At 36.5% G+C, this 13,580-nt stretch overlaps 1 protein-coding gene across 4 annotated transcripts in view; it reads right to left on the reverse strand.

The window, feature by feature from the left end:
- The window catches only part of Arid4b (AT-rich interaction domain 4B), a 143,702-nt gene that overhangs the window by 79,384 nt on the left and 50,738 nt on the right, over window positions 1-13,580 (reverse strand). For all 4 annotated transcript variants that reach the window (XR_011709297.1, XM_071619837.1, XM_071619836.1 and 1 more), the window contains exon 3: window positions 893-1,003. Coding sequence is in view for 3 of the 4 variants with exons in the window: in XM_071619837.1 (XP_071475938.1) it covers window positions 893-1,003 (111 nt within the window). In the remaining variant the exon portion in view is untranslated. The remainder of the gene's footprint in view (window positions 1-892; window positions 1,004-13,580) is intronic.

The raw sequence follows: 13,580 nt of genomic DNA on the forward strand, positions 1-13,580 counted from the left end.
CTTGTATCCCCACACACTCCTTCCCACTAAGTTTCATAAATATGGTTTACTAATCAATATATTATAATAAATGAATAAATATCGACATTCAAATATTTTACTTGTCTTGTATTTTTCAAAAACACAGACATATTTTTGTTATTAAATATAGGTGGCCGGTGTATTATTCTTTCTCTTTTTCTCCTTTCTTTGTGGTGCTGCAGACTGAACCCATGGCCTCACTTAGGGTAGGTGAATACACTACCACTGAGCTATACTCTTGTTTGTTTTTAGGGTGAAAAAATGTGGCTATATTCCTCAGACTGGTCTCCAAACTCCTAAATGTGATTTTGCCTCCTTCTCTTGGAGTAGCTAGAACTATAGGCAAACACTACTACACCAGGATCATGATCATTTATTAAAATAAAAGCAATTACATTTCTTTTTGTCTGATATTTGAGAGAAAACTCATGTAACTTTAGATTTTTCAAAAAAGGCAGAAGATAAAGAATCATCAACCAAATGAATCTTATCTCATCATTAAGATACTATCAATTATGAGTCACAACCGAAGCTCATGGTTAAAATTGGCAAACTGTTTTGCTATAATGGCCTTGGGGAAATAAATCACCATCCTCTGTGATCCTCAATTTTCCTATAATAAAATTAAGACGACTTCCCAGCACTAAAACACTAACATTACATACAATAACAAATCCATTGTAAAATATCAACTATGAAATCTAACTTTATTCTAACTGCAATGTTTTATAATAATGCTTATTTGGGGCTTTTACAACCATTACTCCAAGAAACTCATTTGGCAGAAAAATAACTCTTAGGTATACTTACCCAACAAGAGTTTAAATATCAATACTGAACATATAACTTACAAATACTACAATTACTTTACCTTGACTTTGACAAGTCTTTTTGCTGTCTTGATCTTTGCTTCACAAAAGGCTCCTCTGTATTTAGCACTCACATCAGTGCCCACTGTCAAATAGGGAGGCTCATCAAGGGCCTAAACATGCAAAGAAATATAATTAGACTCAAACTGCCAAGTTCCTTTCCAAAAATCAAAATAGTGAATCCAATCCTATTATAGCTATTAAGCTAACAGAATTATATTTTACTATACATCCATAAAATAAAAATAATAAAATATGTACCATAAAACCTACTTAAATATATTAAATATCTATCATGTAAAATAGAAGAGCTTTTCTTTCCTATTGAACACATATAGTCCCTGATATGAACTAGCTCACTTACAAGGTATATCCTTCCATTTCCACCTCCAGTCATTCATTTACTCACTAAAACACTGATTTGTTACATGATTAAAGAGAAGGATCCATTTGCTAGATGGCAGATCCTTGAACCCCAAAATCTGAAAAATATATATATATCTTCTAATATTTCAGGCTATATCTGAAGATTCAACCCAAATTCAGAATAGCTGTTATATGTACACACAACGTAAGGTAAAACAGTATAAAAGGAAAGGAAAATAAATGTATTCAAACTACTGATGGAAGCTATAAGAAAATCCAATCTGAGACATTTCCAATAAACTGTTGTCAAACATCTCAAATGCATTCATATAGGTTCAAACTATTTACTCTTATATTTCCTCATTTGTGATTGTGTTTATAACAGCCCTAATCTAATTACTTTTACCTTTTACAATCAGAGAAATTTCTGCAGAGGACCCATTTATTTCTAAGGAGTTCTGCTTGTATAAACCAATTCCATAGCCAAAGGATGATTATGTAAACGGTTTTTGCCAAAGTGTTTTACAAGAAATATAATATCTTAAGAAGCTCCATCAAAAAAGAAAAGGAGGGGCTGGGGTTGTTGCTCAGTGGTAGAGTACTTGCCTAGCAATATGTGAGGCAATGAGTTTGATTCTTACCCCAGGCCCAAAGTAATAGAGCTAGCTGGCCCACCATGAACTGAAGTCTCTGAAACCAAAACCAAAGTAAATTTTTCTTTCTAAGTTGTTTTCCCCAGATATTTTGTCACAGCAACAAAAAGCTGACTAACACAATGAACAAAAAATAAAGTAAAATAGATCTGTATGATTTCACATTTCCCTTGCCACCGGCCCCCCTCCTTTAATGCTGATCCTGGTGGTGCACCTGTAATCCCAGCTACACAGGAGGCTAAGGCAGGAGGATCTGATGTTCAAGCCCAACATGGGCAACTTAGGCAAGACTCTGTCTTAAAGTAAAATAAAAAGGAATGAAAAGAGGTTCTGTGCTTGCCTAGTACCTAGGAGGCATTGGGTTCAATCCCCAGCACTACGTACATGTACACACACACACACACACACACACACAAAAAAAATTTCAAGAAGCAACATCTCAATTTAAATGACTATTCACACCATAAATTATGCAAATTCAAAGTTAAATCACTTTCTTCAGTTTTTTTCAAATAATGTCAATAATCCTGAGAATTCAGTGTTTCTCAGTACTAAATCTAATGAGAAAAAAAACACAGGATAACTGGTAATGTGTATTCCTTTAAAATGTTATATATTTTTCCCCTGTAGAAATATGGAAATAACCAAGGACACATTATATTATGTATGGGGAAAAGAGTTTATCTAATAATAAAAACAACTGTTAAGAGGGATTAAGGGAATAGAACAAGGGAATGTTTTAGTCAGCTTTTTGTCCCTGTGACCACAATAGACAAAAACAACTTAAGAGGTAGAAAAGTTTACTTTGGCTCACGGTTTCAGAGGTTCAGTCCATGATCGGCCAAATCCTTAGCTTTGGGCCCAAGATGAGACACAACAGCAAGGTGGAAGGGGCATGGAGGAGAAAAGCAGCTCAGTTCCTAACAGCCAGGAAGCAGAAGGATAGTAAAGGAGGTGCCAGGGGCAAAATACAAACCCCAAAGGCAGGTCCCTAATGATTTACTTCCTCCAGCCACATCTACTTGCCTACAGTTACCACCCATTCAATTCATTCAACTGGATTAATCCATTGATTAGATTACATCTCTAATAATTTCATCTCTGAACTAATTACATTCTTATCACACAGGAGATTTTGGGGAACACTTCACATCCAAACAAAAACAAGGGAAGAGAAAAAAGGTTTTATTCAAAGTCCACTTCTAAGGAAAGGTTAATTTTTTTTTTTTAACAACTTGACTGCATTCTTTGTTTTTAAAAATGTACACTGAGGAATGTTACAAACATAATACCAAAGAAGACAGAACCAGGTACAGTGGCGCATGCCTGTAATCTCTTTGGCTCAGGAGGCAGAGGCAGAAGGATCACAAGTTCAAAGCCAGCTTCAGCAACTTAGCGAGGTGGTAAGCAATCTAATGAGATCCTGTCTCAAAATAAAAAATAAAAAGGGCTATGGATGTGACTCAGTGGCTAAAGATCCTTGGGTTCAATTCCCAGTACTAATAAAAAGAAAGAAGTCAGACTACTATAATAAATCCTGCATGTAACCTTAATTATTAACCCATACAACTGTCTCATCAACCCTCCCCTTTTAATTATTCCTCAATCCTGATTATCCTGAAAGAAATTCCAGATATTGTATTACTTCATCAGGACAACAAAAAAATTATTATTTGCAGTGACTGGGACTGAATTTTACTGAGTTTTGTTATTAATATTTTTCTATACCCTACATTTTATTGATGCAACTATATTAATAAAAGACAGTTACAAAATAGTAATTAAAAGTACAAGCACTAGTGTTGGGGATACAGCTCAGTCATAGAACCTGTACTTAGCATGTGCAAGGCCCTGGGTTCAAGCCCTAGCATCAAAAAACAAACACAATAACACAACAACAAAGGGTACAGACTCCTGAATTAGATGCTTAAATTCTACCACTTATTTAGTTGTCTGACTTGGGCTAGGACTCTTGTGCCTCAGGATACAGTAACCGTTTATGATATCACAGGGATGAGGAAAAAGATTTCATACCTACAGTGTTTAGTACAGAGCTCAACATATAGCACCAATTAAAGGCTATTGTTAGGACTTAATAATGTGAGGAGAAACTGAGTTTAAAAAAGTTTAATGCCTCTGCAAAAGGATTTAAGTCACTACGAATTCCCAAATACACAAGATGCCTTGTTGGGCGGGGGGGATCTGAATGGGGGCAAGGCCTTTTAACATACTGACTCCCTCATTCAATTCATATGTGAAGCAAGCACACTGAATGCTAGTAGCAGCAAGAGGTGTTATGGCTTTGTGTTTCTGCTCCATAACGAAGTATATCATTCCCTGAGTATGACGGAAAGACAACCAAGACTTATACACCTATTTCCAGGCTAATGTACTTTGGTCTGAAGTAGAGATGTACAAAGAATTATACCCGGGTTAACTAAGATTTCTTTGACCAACACCAGCCCTGATACATATACATACATATCTACACAGCCATACCTTCTCTTTTTGCTGTTTCTCTAATTTTGGTTAATAATATGGACCATCTCAAAGGCTCAAATAAGATGTATTTATGTAACGCGACCATAACAAAAAAGAAATTAAACTACTAAACTATCATCTCTTTGTTGAGCAAACAAAACAGTTTTCTAGTTGTCAAGGAAACAGCTACCTCACAGCACTGCTTAACAATTATTTTTCTAGTCAATCTACCAAATGTCCTATCTGGCACCTAAAAATCACTGCTGCATTCCATAAGACCACTTAAAGGCATAAGCAATTTTCAGTTAGAAATTGGTGGAAAAAGTCTTTGAAGATGTCACTATGCCAAGGAAGCATGTAAGTATACAAATGAATCAACAGCAATTTCTCATATGCCTCGGAACTGCAGTATACCAAATATATAAAATAAGTTTTAGATGATAGTTAAAATCAATTCTTCAAATACCTGGTTAACAATGAAGAAAACACTCAGTTATTCAAGACTGAATCTTTTTTTTGTTTGTTTGTTTTTTGTTTTTTTTTTATTTATTTTTTTAGTTGTAGATGAACATAATACCTTTATTCTATTTGATTATTATTATTTTTTTAATGTGGTGCCAGGGATTGAACCCAGGGCCTCACACTTGCTGGGCAGGCGCTCTACCACTGAGCCACATCCCTGGCCCGTCAAGACTGAATCTTTAAAAAGCAAAACACGCTACATGAAACTTTACTGATCTAGTTTCTTAAAAAGAGTACAACATTCAAATTGGTTACAATGCCAATACAGCTGGGAGAATCAGAAAACAAAAAAAATTAAATTTGATACTAAAAATATACATTAATAAATAAACTTAAACTCAGAGTGACAACAAATCTATGAAAACAACCTATGTTATATATGACAATCTCAGAGAGGTGTTAAAACAAGAATGGATATAATTTCAACAGATGAATGCATGAAATTCCACAAAGACTATCATTTTTAAACTAACCTTTAAATGTACATTTTTTAGGACATGCATTAAGAAAATAAATCACATAATCTAATTTTAAAATCATCTCCTCACTTTCATTTTACTAAGAACATGGATTATGAAAAGATACAGGTTGGGCTGGGGTTGTAGCTCAGCTATAGAGCGCTTGTCTAGCAAGTGTGAGGCCCTGGGTTTGATCCTCAGCACCACATAAAAATAAATATATAAAGGTATTGTGTCCAACTACAACTAAAATATGAATATTAAAAAAAGGAAGGAAGGAAGGAAGGAAGGATTGATTACAGGTTGGGAAAGCACAAGGAGGTAGAGAGAACAGATACTGAGTATAAAAAGCAATGAGGATGAATTTAGGGAAAGCCACATGGAGGCACAGTCCCAATCTTCAGGTAAGGATATGGTAGGAGGAGCTCCAAAGGGACAGAGGAGTTGAGCAACATGGCTGGAACGTGTGTTACACTTACCAAATAAGTAAACTGACTGAATGAATAAGTAAATACACTGAGGATAATGTGGACCATGTTTCTCATTGCCAAAAAAGTTAAAAAGGAGAAAATGGACATGGTATAAATAAGTCAAAATAATGGACTGAAATTCGGAATATGGTTTAAGTGGTCTAGGAATGTGGCTCAGTAGCACACTAGCCTGGCATGCACAAGGACCTGGGTTCAATTCCTAGCGGTATGGGGGTGTATGATACACACATACACTCTCTCTCTCTCTCTCACACACACACACACACACACACGATTTGGATTCATGGTTGTGAAATACATATATACACACCACAAAGTATAGGTTTGTGTGTACCTATGCATGTACCTACGTACAACCTTATATTTTCCCAAGTCTGTCCACGAAGGCCTAAGAATGTGCAAGTGACAGACAAGAGGAGAGGTGTTATGGGGGAAAGACTGAAGCATGGCAATAGTCCAGATCTTGATTTCTAAATCCTCCATTATAAGAAACCATTGGGCTAGGGTTGGGGCTCAGCAGTAGAATGTCACCTAGCAAATGTGAGGCTCTGTGTTCGATCCTCAACACCACATAAAAATAAATAATTAAAGGTATTATGACCAACTGCAACTAAAAAATAAATATTAAAAAAAAGAATGAAAGAAACTATGGATCCTTAGAAAATGGCTGATTTCAAGGTTGGGCAGGGAATGTATAAGAAGAATCTGAAACATTTTGTGCCAGAAAGTAAGAAAATGCTTAATAAATGATGGGAACAGTCGAAAAGGACACACAGGAGGAATCTTGAAGGAGATCCTATCAATCAAATAGGGGAAACTCTGAACATCAAAATAAATATTAGATTGGGCATGGTGGCACATGCTGTAATCCCAGAGGCTCAGAAGGCTGAGGCAGGAAGATTCCAAGTACAAAACCAGCCTCAACAACATAGCAAGGCCCTAAGCAACTTAGCAAAACCCTGTAACAAAATAAAAAAGGGTTCGGCATTAAAAAAAGAAAATACAGCATTTGCCAGCAAATGGATGGAAATGGAAAATATCATGCTAAGTGAAATAAGCCAAACTCAAGAAACTCAAAGGTTGAATGTTTTCTCTCAAATGTAGAAGCTAGAGTAAAATAAAGGAAAGGAGGAGGGAAGAATAGGATAACATGAAATAAAGGTAAGGTCAGTAATGTAGAAGCATGAGATCAAGAAACAAGAGTGGAGTGATGAGTAAGGGGAAGCAATGCAGAATGAATTCTTAGAAAATCATGTTGTATGCATACATAAATATACAACAGGGAATCTCACCTTTATGCATACATAGAAAGAATAATCAAATATAAATGGCAACATATAAGGGAAAGGATGTCTAATAGAAAAGAAGAAAGAGAATGGGAGGAGGGAGGGAGAACAGGAGGGGAAAAGGGAGGGATCCTAAGCTGAAATCGAATTCCATGCATGTATGAGTTTCTCAGGATGAACCCAACTACTATATATACATAAAGGTCTAATAAAAATAATAAATAAATGCCCAGCCGGGGAGAAACTGAAAAAAGAGAGACTGGGGATGTGGCTCGGTGATTAAGTGCGCCTTGATTCAATCCCTGGTACCAAAATAAATAAATAGATAGATAGATGGATTAGATAGATAGATAGATAGACAGACAGATATTAACTGTCTATTTTCTTGTCAGGGCTGTATATGCATGCCAAACAGATACACTTACCATCTGTGTGTTCTACTATAATTTGATTATATAGATTTTTAAAATATGATAAATTATAATGTATTAAATCTGGAATCCATGAGTCCATATTTACATAAATGAATGAACATATGAATGAATGAATTTTTAAGATGCACTAAATAAAGAGCCAGACATGGTGGAACACACCTGTATGTAATCCCAGGGACCTGGAAGGTTGAGTCAGGAGCATACCAAAAGGACTGAGGATATAGCTCAGTGGTAAAACACCCATGGATTCAATACCCAGAACAACAACAACAAAAAAAAAAAGCAGAAAAGAAACTTATCTGCCGCAGTCAGGCTGGGCACAGTTCACAAGCCACTTATCAAGCAGAAACAGCCCAATGAGCATCACCGCAGAGGAGCCAATCAGCTGGCAGCTAGAAGTTTGCTGGGCCGCTGTAAGCCAATCATCAGCTGGCAGCTGGAAGTTTGCTGGGGCCCCTTCAGCTGTGGCTCTCAACATCTCCCCCTCTGTTTAAACAACAAGCATGTGGCTTAAGGACCGTGCCTGCCTTAGGTTGTCCAATACTACATATGGTCCTTACCCGTCATCGGATGAGCTGACCTCAAGGCGTCAGCCTCCTGTCTTAGGTTGGTACCACTGCAATTGGATCTTACCCATCATTCACTACATGTATGGTCCAGCATACAGCCACACCTGTGGATAGGTCTTTGTATCAGCGGGGGGTGGGGGGGTGAGGTTCTTTGCCTCACCTCTGTTGGCCCCCAAATTTTAGCTGAACCACCATCACAAGCAGAAGGGAGGAGGATACACCAAGCCAATTGACAGCTCCTTTTGGAAAAATTGTACCACCGATGACTCCATCAGCAAAAATACCCCAACACTACCACAAGTCGCTGCACCAACAGATAGTTCACAATGCATACAAGTGAGTTCACAATGCATACAAGTGATACATAGTCCAGGCAAGTTCTGCAAGCAGTTCAGTGATAGCTATTGCAGAAGCTGTAGATTGGTTTAATCTTTGTCTTCACCGGCACTGGGATGAAGATAGGAATTCTGGCAATAATGGCTAAAGAAAAAATCATGTAACATTCCAGAAGGCACTAAAAGAAAACAATTTTCTGAACAATTTACATTATCTTGAACAGAATTATTAAATATAATGAAAAGGAAAGGTGAAAGTAAACAAACAGATCTGTTAACCTCCTTTTTTGTTCACATATTAAAACAATCCTCAACAGCTGTTTACCCAATTTAAATTAAACCAATTAAATCACGTGAATAAAAAAAAATATTTGGATCCATTTTTTCATGCACGCTCATCATATATGATATATGGACATATGTACATACAAACATACAACACAAAACACAAGTGTGCACACATAATATAATACATAAAACACATAACATAATAGTAAAGGCCTTATAACTTTTTACAGGTGAAATCTCCATTGCAATGTTTAAAGACTCTATAGTCAAAAAATAGAACTGATCAGCAAAACATTAACCTAGGTCTGTAGGAGCTCAAAAATCAAAATAGAACTTCATGATGTGGGAAAGGACCATATGTAGTATTGGACATCCTAAGGCAGGCACGGTCCCTAAGCCACATGCTTGTTGTTTAAACAGAGAGGGGGAGATGTTGAGAGCCACAGCCCAAGGGGCCCCAGCAAACTTCTAGCTGCCAGCTGATTGGCTCCTCTGCAGTGATGCTCATTGGGCTGTTCCCCCGCCCTTTCAGACCACGGAGCTGCTCATTGGGGGACTTTTTTTGGCTCCACCCACATGACACAGCGAACGGGCCACAAGAGCAGGAGGAGTGGGGGAGTTGAGAAGCTTGTGGGAAGCCGGTGGTGGCATTTGGGCTCTGAAGGAATTCCCAAAAAAAGTCGCCCAATGAGCAGCTCCGTGTGAAAGAGCAGGGAAACAGCCCAATGAGTATCACCGCAGAGGAGCCAATCAGCTGGCAGCTAGAAGTTTGCTGGGGCCGCTGTGAGCCAATCATTAGCTGGCAGCTGGAAGTTTGCTGGGGCCCCTTTGGCTGTGGCTCTCAATACTTATCCTTTTAATAAAAAGGTTAACACAAGAGGAATAACTAGAACAGAGAATCACTGTTTGGCAACCATCATAAAGGAATTGACTTAGAAAGTTGTCAAGAGATACTAGCTGATGGATAGGTAAAAGGTCTGATGAACAGGATATTGGCTTAATACTAGAATACCACTCAGAGGTGGAGGATGTGAAACACTGAGAATAAAAGTATATTCTTTCTGCCAAAATTGACCTTAGTGATGAGAAAAACTGGGTGGACCAGGTTGAAAGTTATCCTACAGAATATAAGATTTCTATTTCTTATAATTTAAATAAAATTTGGGGAAAGTTTTAGATTGAAATAGTCTGGAAAGACAAGACAACTAAATACAACCTGTGTTCCTGAGTAGAGCATGGACCATAAAAGAAAGACATTATTTGGAGTAGTTGATGAACTCTGAATGGGCCTGGAAAGGATAGGTACTGTACCAATGCTGATTTAGTGGTTTAGAATGTTGAGTGCAGGGTAAGTAAGAGAGTGTTCTTTTTTGAGAGTTACACTCTGGGGTATTTATGGGTGACAGGACAGAGAAAGAGAAAGATCAGATACAGAGTAAATGAAGTGCAAGATAACAATTGACTCATCTGGTAAAAGGAACTATGTGAATTCTTAGTTCTATAAGAATTATAGAATATATAATTGAAATTATATATCTATCTTTATAAACTGGGGATTGAAACCAGAGGTGCTTTACAACTGAGCTACATTCCCACTCCTTTTCTTTTTATTTTTTTATTTTAAGACAGGGTCTCAAGAAATTGTTGAGGATTTCAGTAAGTTGATAAGGCTGGCCTTGAACTTGATTCTCCTGCCTCTACCTCCTAAAGCTACTGGAGCTACAGATATGCACCACCACACCTGGAGAAAATATACTATTTTTAAAAGTAGCATATATTCATGATGGGATTGTAGCTCAGTGATAGAGCACTCACCCAGCATGTATGAGGCACCAGGTTCTATCCTCAGCACCACATAAAAATAAAGAGTCATTGTGTCCATCTACAACTAAAGAAAAATATTTTTTTTAAAAAGTAGTATATAGGGCTGGGGTTGTGGCTCGAGTGTTAGAGCGCTTGCCTCGCATGCATAAGGCACTGGGCTCGATCCTCAGCACCACAATAAAAAAAAATTAAAAATAAAGATATTGTATCCACCTAAAACTAAAAAATTAAGTAAATAAATAAAGAGTAGTATGTATTCATTGGGCACTTACTATCTTTTTCTATGAATTATCTACTTATGTTTTTACTTTTTACCTCTTTTCAAGTTACTCATTTTTTTTTTTAACTTGATTGTGAAAAAGTTATATACTGAATTTAAAAACCCTCCCCAAAGCACAATCTTATCTCAGGATACTACCTCTATTTCTTAATACTCTTATTAAAATTTAAATTGCTTTCAAAGATAAAATCACAAAGTACCCTTTAGACCCACATCTATCAACCAGGGGATAAATCTGTATTTACAGATATTAACATGATTTTCTGCATAATCCTGGAAATTGAAATAGATACTCTAACTAAAATTTTCAGCAAAAAAGGTAAGAGAGGACACCAGATCTGACATTATTAAGTGCCCACTATATTTAAGACATTGCTCTGGAGCTCACCTGGTTCCATCTCCAGAACCCTTCCTCAAAAAAAAGACACTGTTCTAAGTGCAGAAAAGCAAAACAGCTATCTCACGAAATGCAAATGTAGACAATTTACTTTGCCCTCAGAAAAAAAAATAATCATAATTTGTTACCTTATTAATGAGGTGAAAATCTCATTCAAATGCAAACACATCTTCATCTGAGTAACAGAAATCTCAGAACATATTTAAACTGTAATAATCTAAAAGTTAGAGGAGCCTGGTGATGCAGATAGTTAAAAAGAAAGAATACAAAGAAAAAACATACCTGGCATTGCTATGATTTCTATCTAAAGAATGTGAGTAGTATCTAAGGTCATCAAATTAAAAGGCAATAAGTAGCTGGGCAGGGTGGCACACGCCTGCAATCCCTTCAGTTCAGGAGGCTGAGACAGGAGGATTGAAACTTCAAAGCCAGCCTCAGCACATGGTGAGGCGCTAAGCAACTCAAGGGTCTCTAAATAAAATACAAAATAGGGCTGGGGATGTGGCTCAGTGGTTGAGAGCCCCTCAGTTTCAATCCCTGTCGAGTGCGCGCGCGCACACACACACAAAAGGGAAATAAGTAAAACATTTTAAAATTTAACAAGTTGCTGAAGATGCATCTAAAGTACGCTTCTAAGAGTTTGACTGATCAATAAAATTCATTTAAAACCCCCAACAATCAAGGTTAGCCCTGTTGATTACTTGTTCCTCAAGAACAAGTAATCAATAGGAAACATTAATCTTTGATCACATGAAATTTTATCCACTGTATCTAGTGACTAAAAGAAATTGACCCACGAAGTATATAATAAATACTCTCAAGTCATACAATTCATTCTAATTTCAGAGCTTTTAAATACTACAATACTGAATTTGCCCCAAATATACAAACATTTTGAAAAGATGATCTTTCACAGTTAGTTTTATTAGGTGGTAGTAAAGATCCAATCCAGGAACTTACACATGCTCTTCCACTGAACTACACCCTCAGTTCCTTCACATTGTATTTTAACCATAACTATTATCTAGACTGAACTACTCACAGCAGAAAATAGTGTCTCATTCATCTTTGTATGCACTAGTCCTAAAACAGCACGTACATATTGAAAAAATTCAGAAAATATTTGTTAAACCAAAGATACTAGACACCATTTAAGCCCTACTAAATGTGATTTCATTGAAGCTGAAAATTACTTATATTTCAAAAATACCTTCTATCTGGAGGTACCTTATACTGGGAAGTAAAAAAGCATAATCTCTAGAATCATAATATCTGGATTCAAACTCCAGGTCCATAATGCATGACTCTGGGGACATTAACTTATCTAAGTCTAGCTTCATATTTGTAAGGTAAACGTGATGACAGTAAAAATAAATATTTATTGATTCATTACATATTAAATATAAATTATGTACATGTTGAATAAAATATACAATAAACTTGTGACCTGTTACACATAAAATCCCATGTAAAATGCTTAATGTTGCATGGCATGTAATAAGCATTTAATAAATGTCAGCTGTAATTTGTTATTGTTGCCATTCTTCTTAAAGCAGTTTTTGTACTTAACAATCAGATGATGTAAAAATTAATGACAAAAGCAGCTCAAGAACAATTATTAGCAGGGCTGGGGTTATGGCTCAGTGGTAGAGCGCTCACCTAGCACGTGTGAGGCACTGGATTCAATCCTCAGCACCACATAAAAATAAAAATAAGGGTCTTGTGTCCATCTACAGCTAAAAACAATAATCAAAAAAACAGGTATTAATAGCTAAGCTATTAGTCTTATGAATATAATACAAGAGATAAGAATGATGTGAAGATTCACAAGTAGGAATTTCATTTGACTAGACCACGTGATTTTCCAAATATTCTGAAAAAATGTTTTATGGAATTTCAATTTCCTGGCAATTACATTTATGTATGGGTACTGGAATCAATAAATATGATGCAAGTATGGTAGAAAACATGATCACCATTGTTTACATAAAACTGTTCTTAAAAAGCAATGCATTATCTATAATTCTAGCAATTCAAATGCCTAAAGCAAGAGGATTTCAAGTCTGAGGCCAGTCTCAGCAATTTAGTGAGGACCTAAGCAATTTAGCAAGGCCCTGTCTAAAAATTTTTTTAAATTAAGGGCAAAAGAGGGTTGTGGATATACTGGGGATGTAGCTCAGTGGTAGGGTACCCATGGTTTCAACTCCCAGTATCTCCCTTCAAAAACTATAATTTCACTCCTACCCACTAGAGTGATGACAAGTTATTTTTAAGTAACCAAAAATTCATATAAATAAGGTTACCAT

The sequence above is a fragment of the Marmota flaviventris genome, chromosome 12 (assembly GCF_047511675.1).
Source record: "Marmota flaviventris isolate mMarFla1 chromosome 12, mMarFla1.hap1, whole genome shotgun sequence".
Classification (NCBI taxonomy): Eukaryota; Metazoa; Chordata; class Mammalia; order Rodentia; family Sciuridae; genus Marmota; species Marmota flaviventris.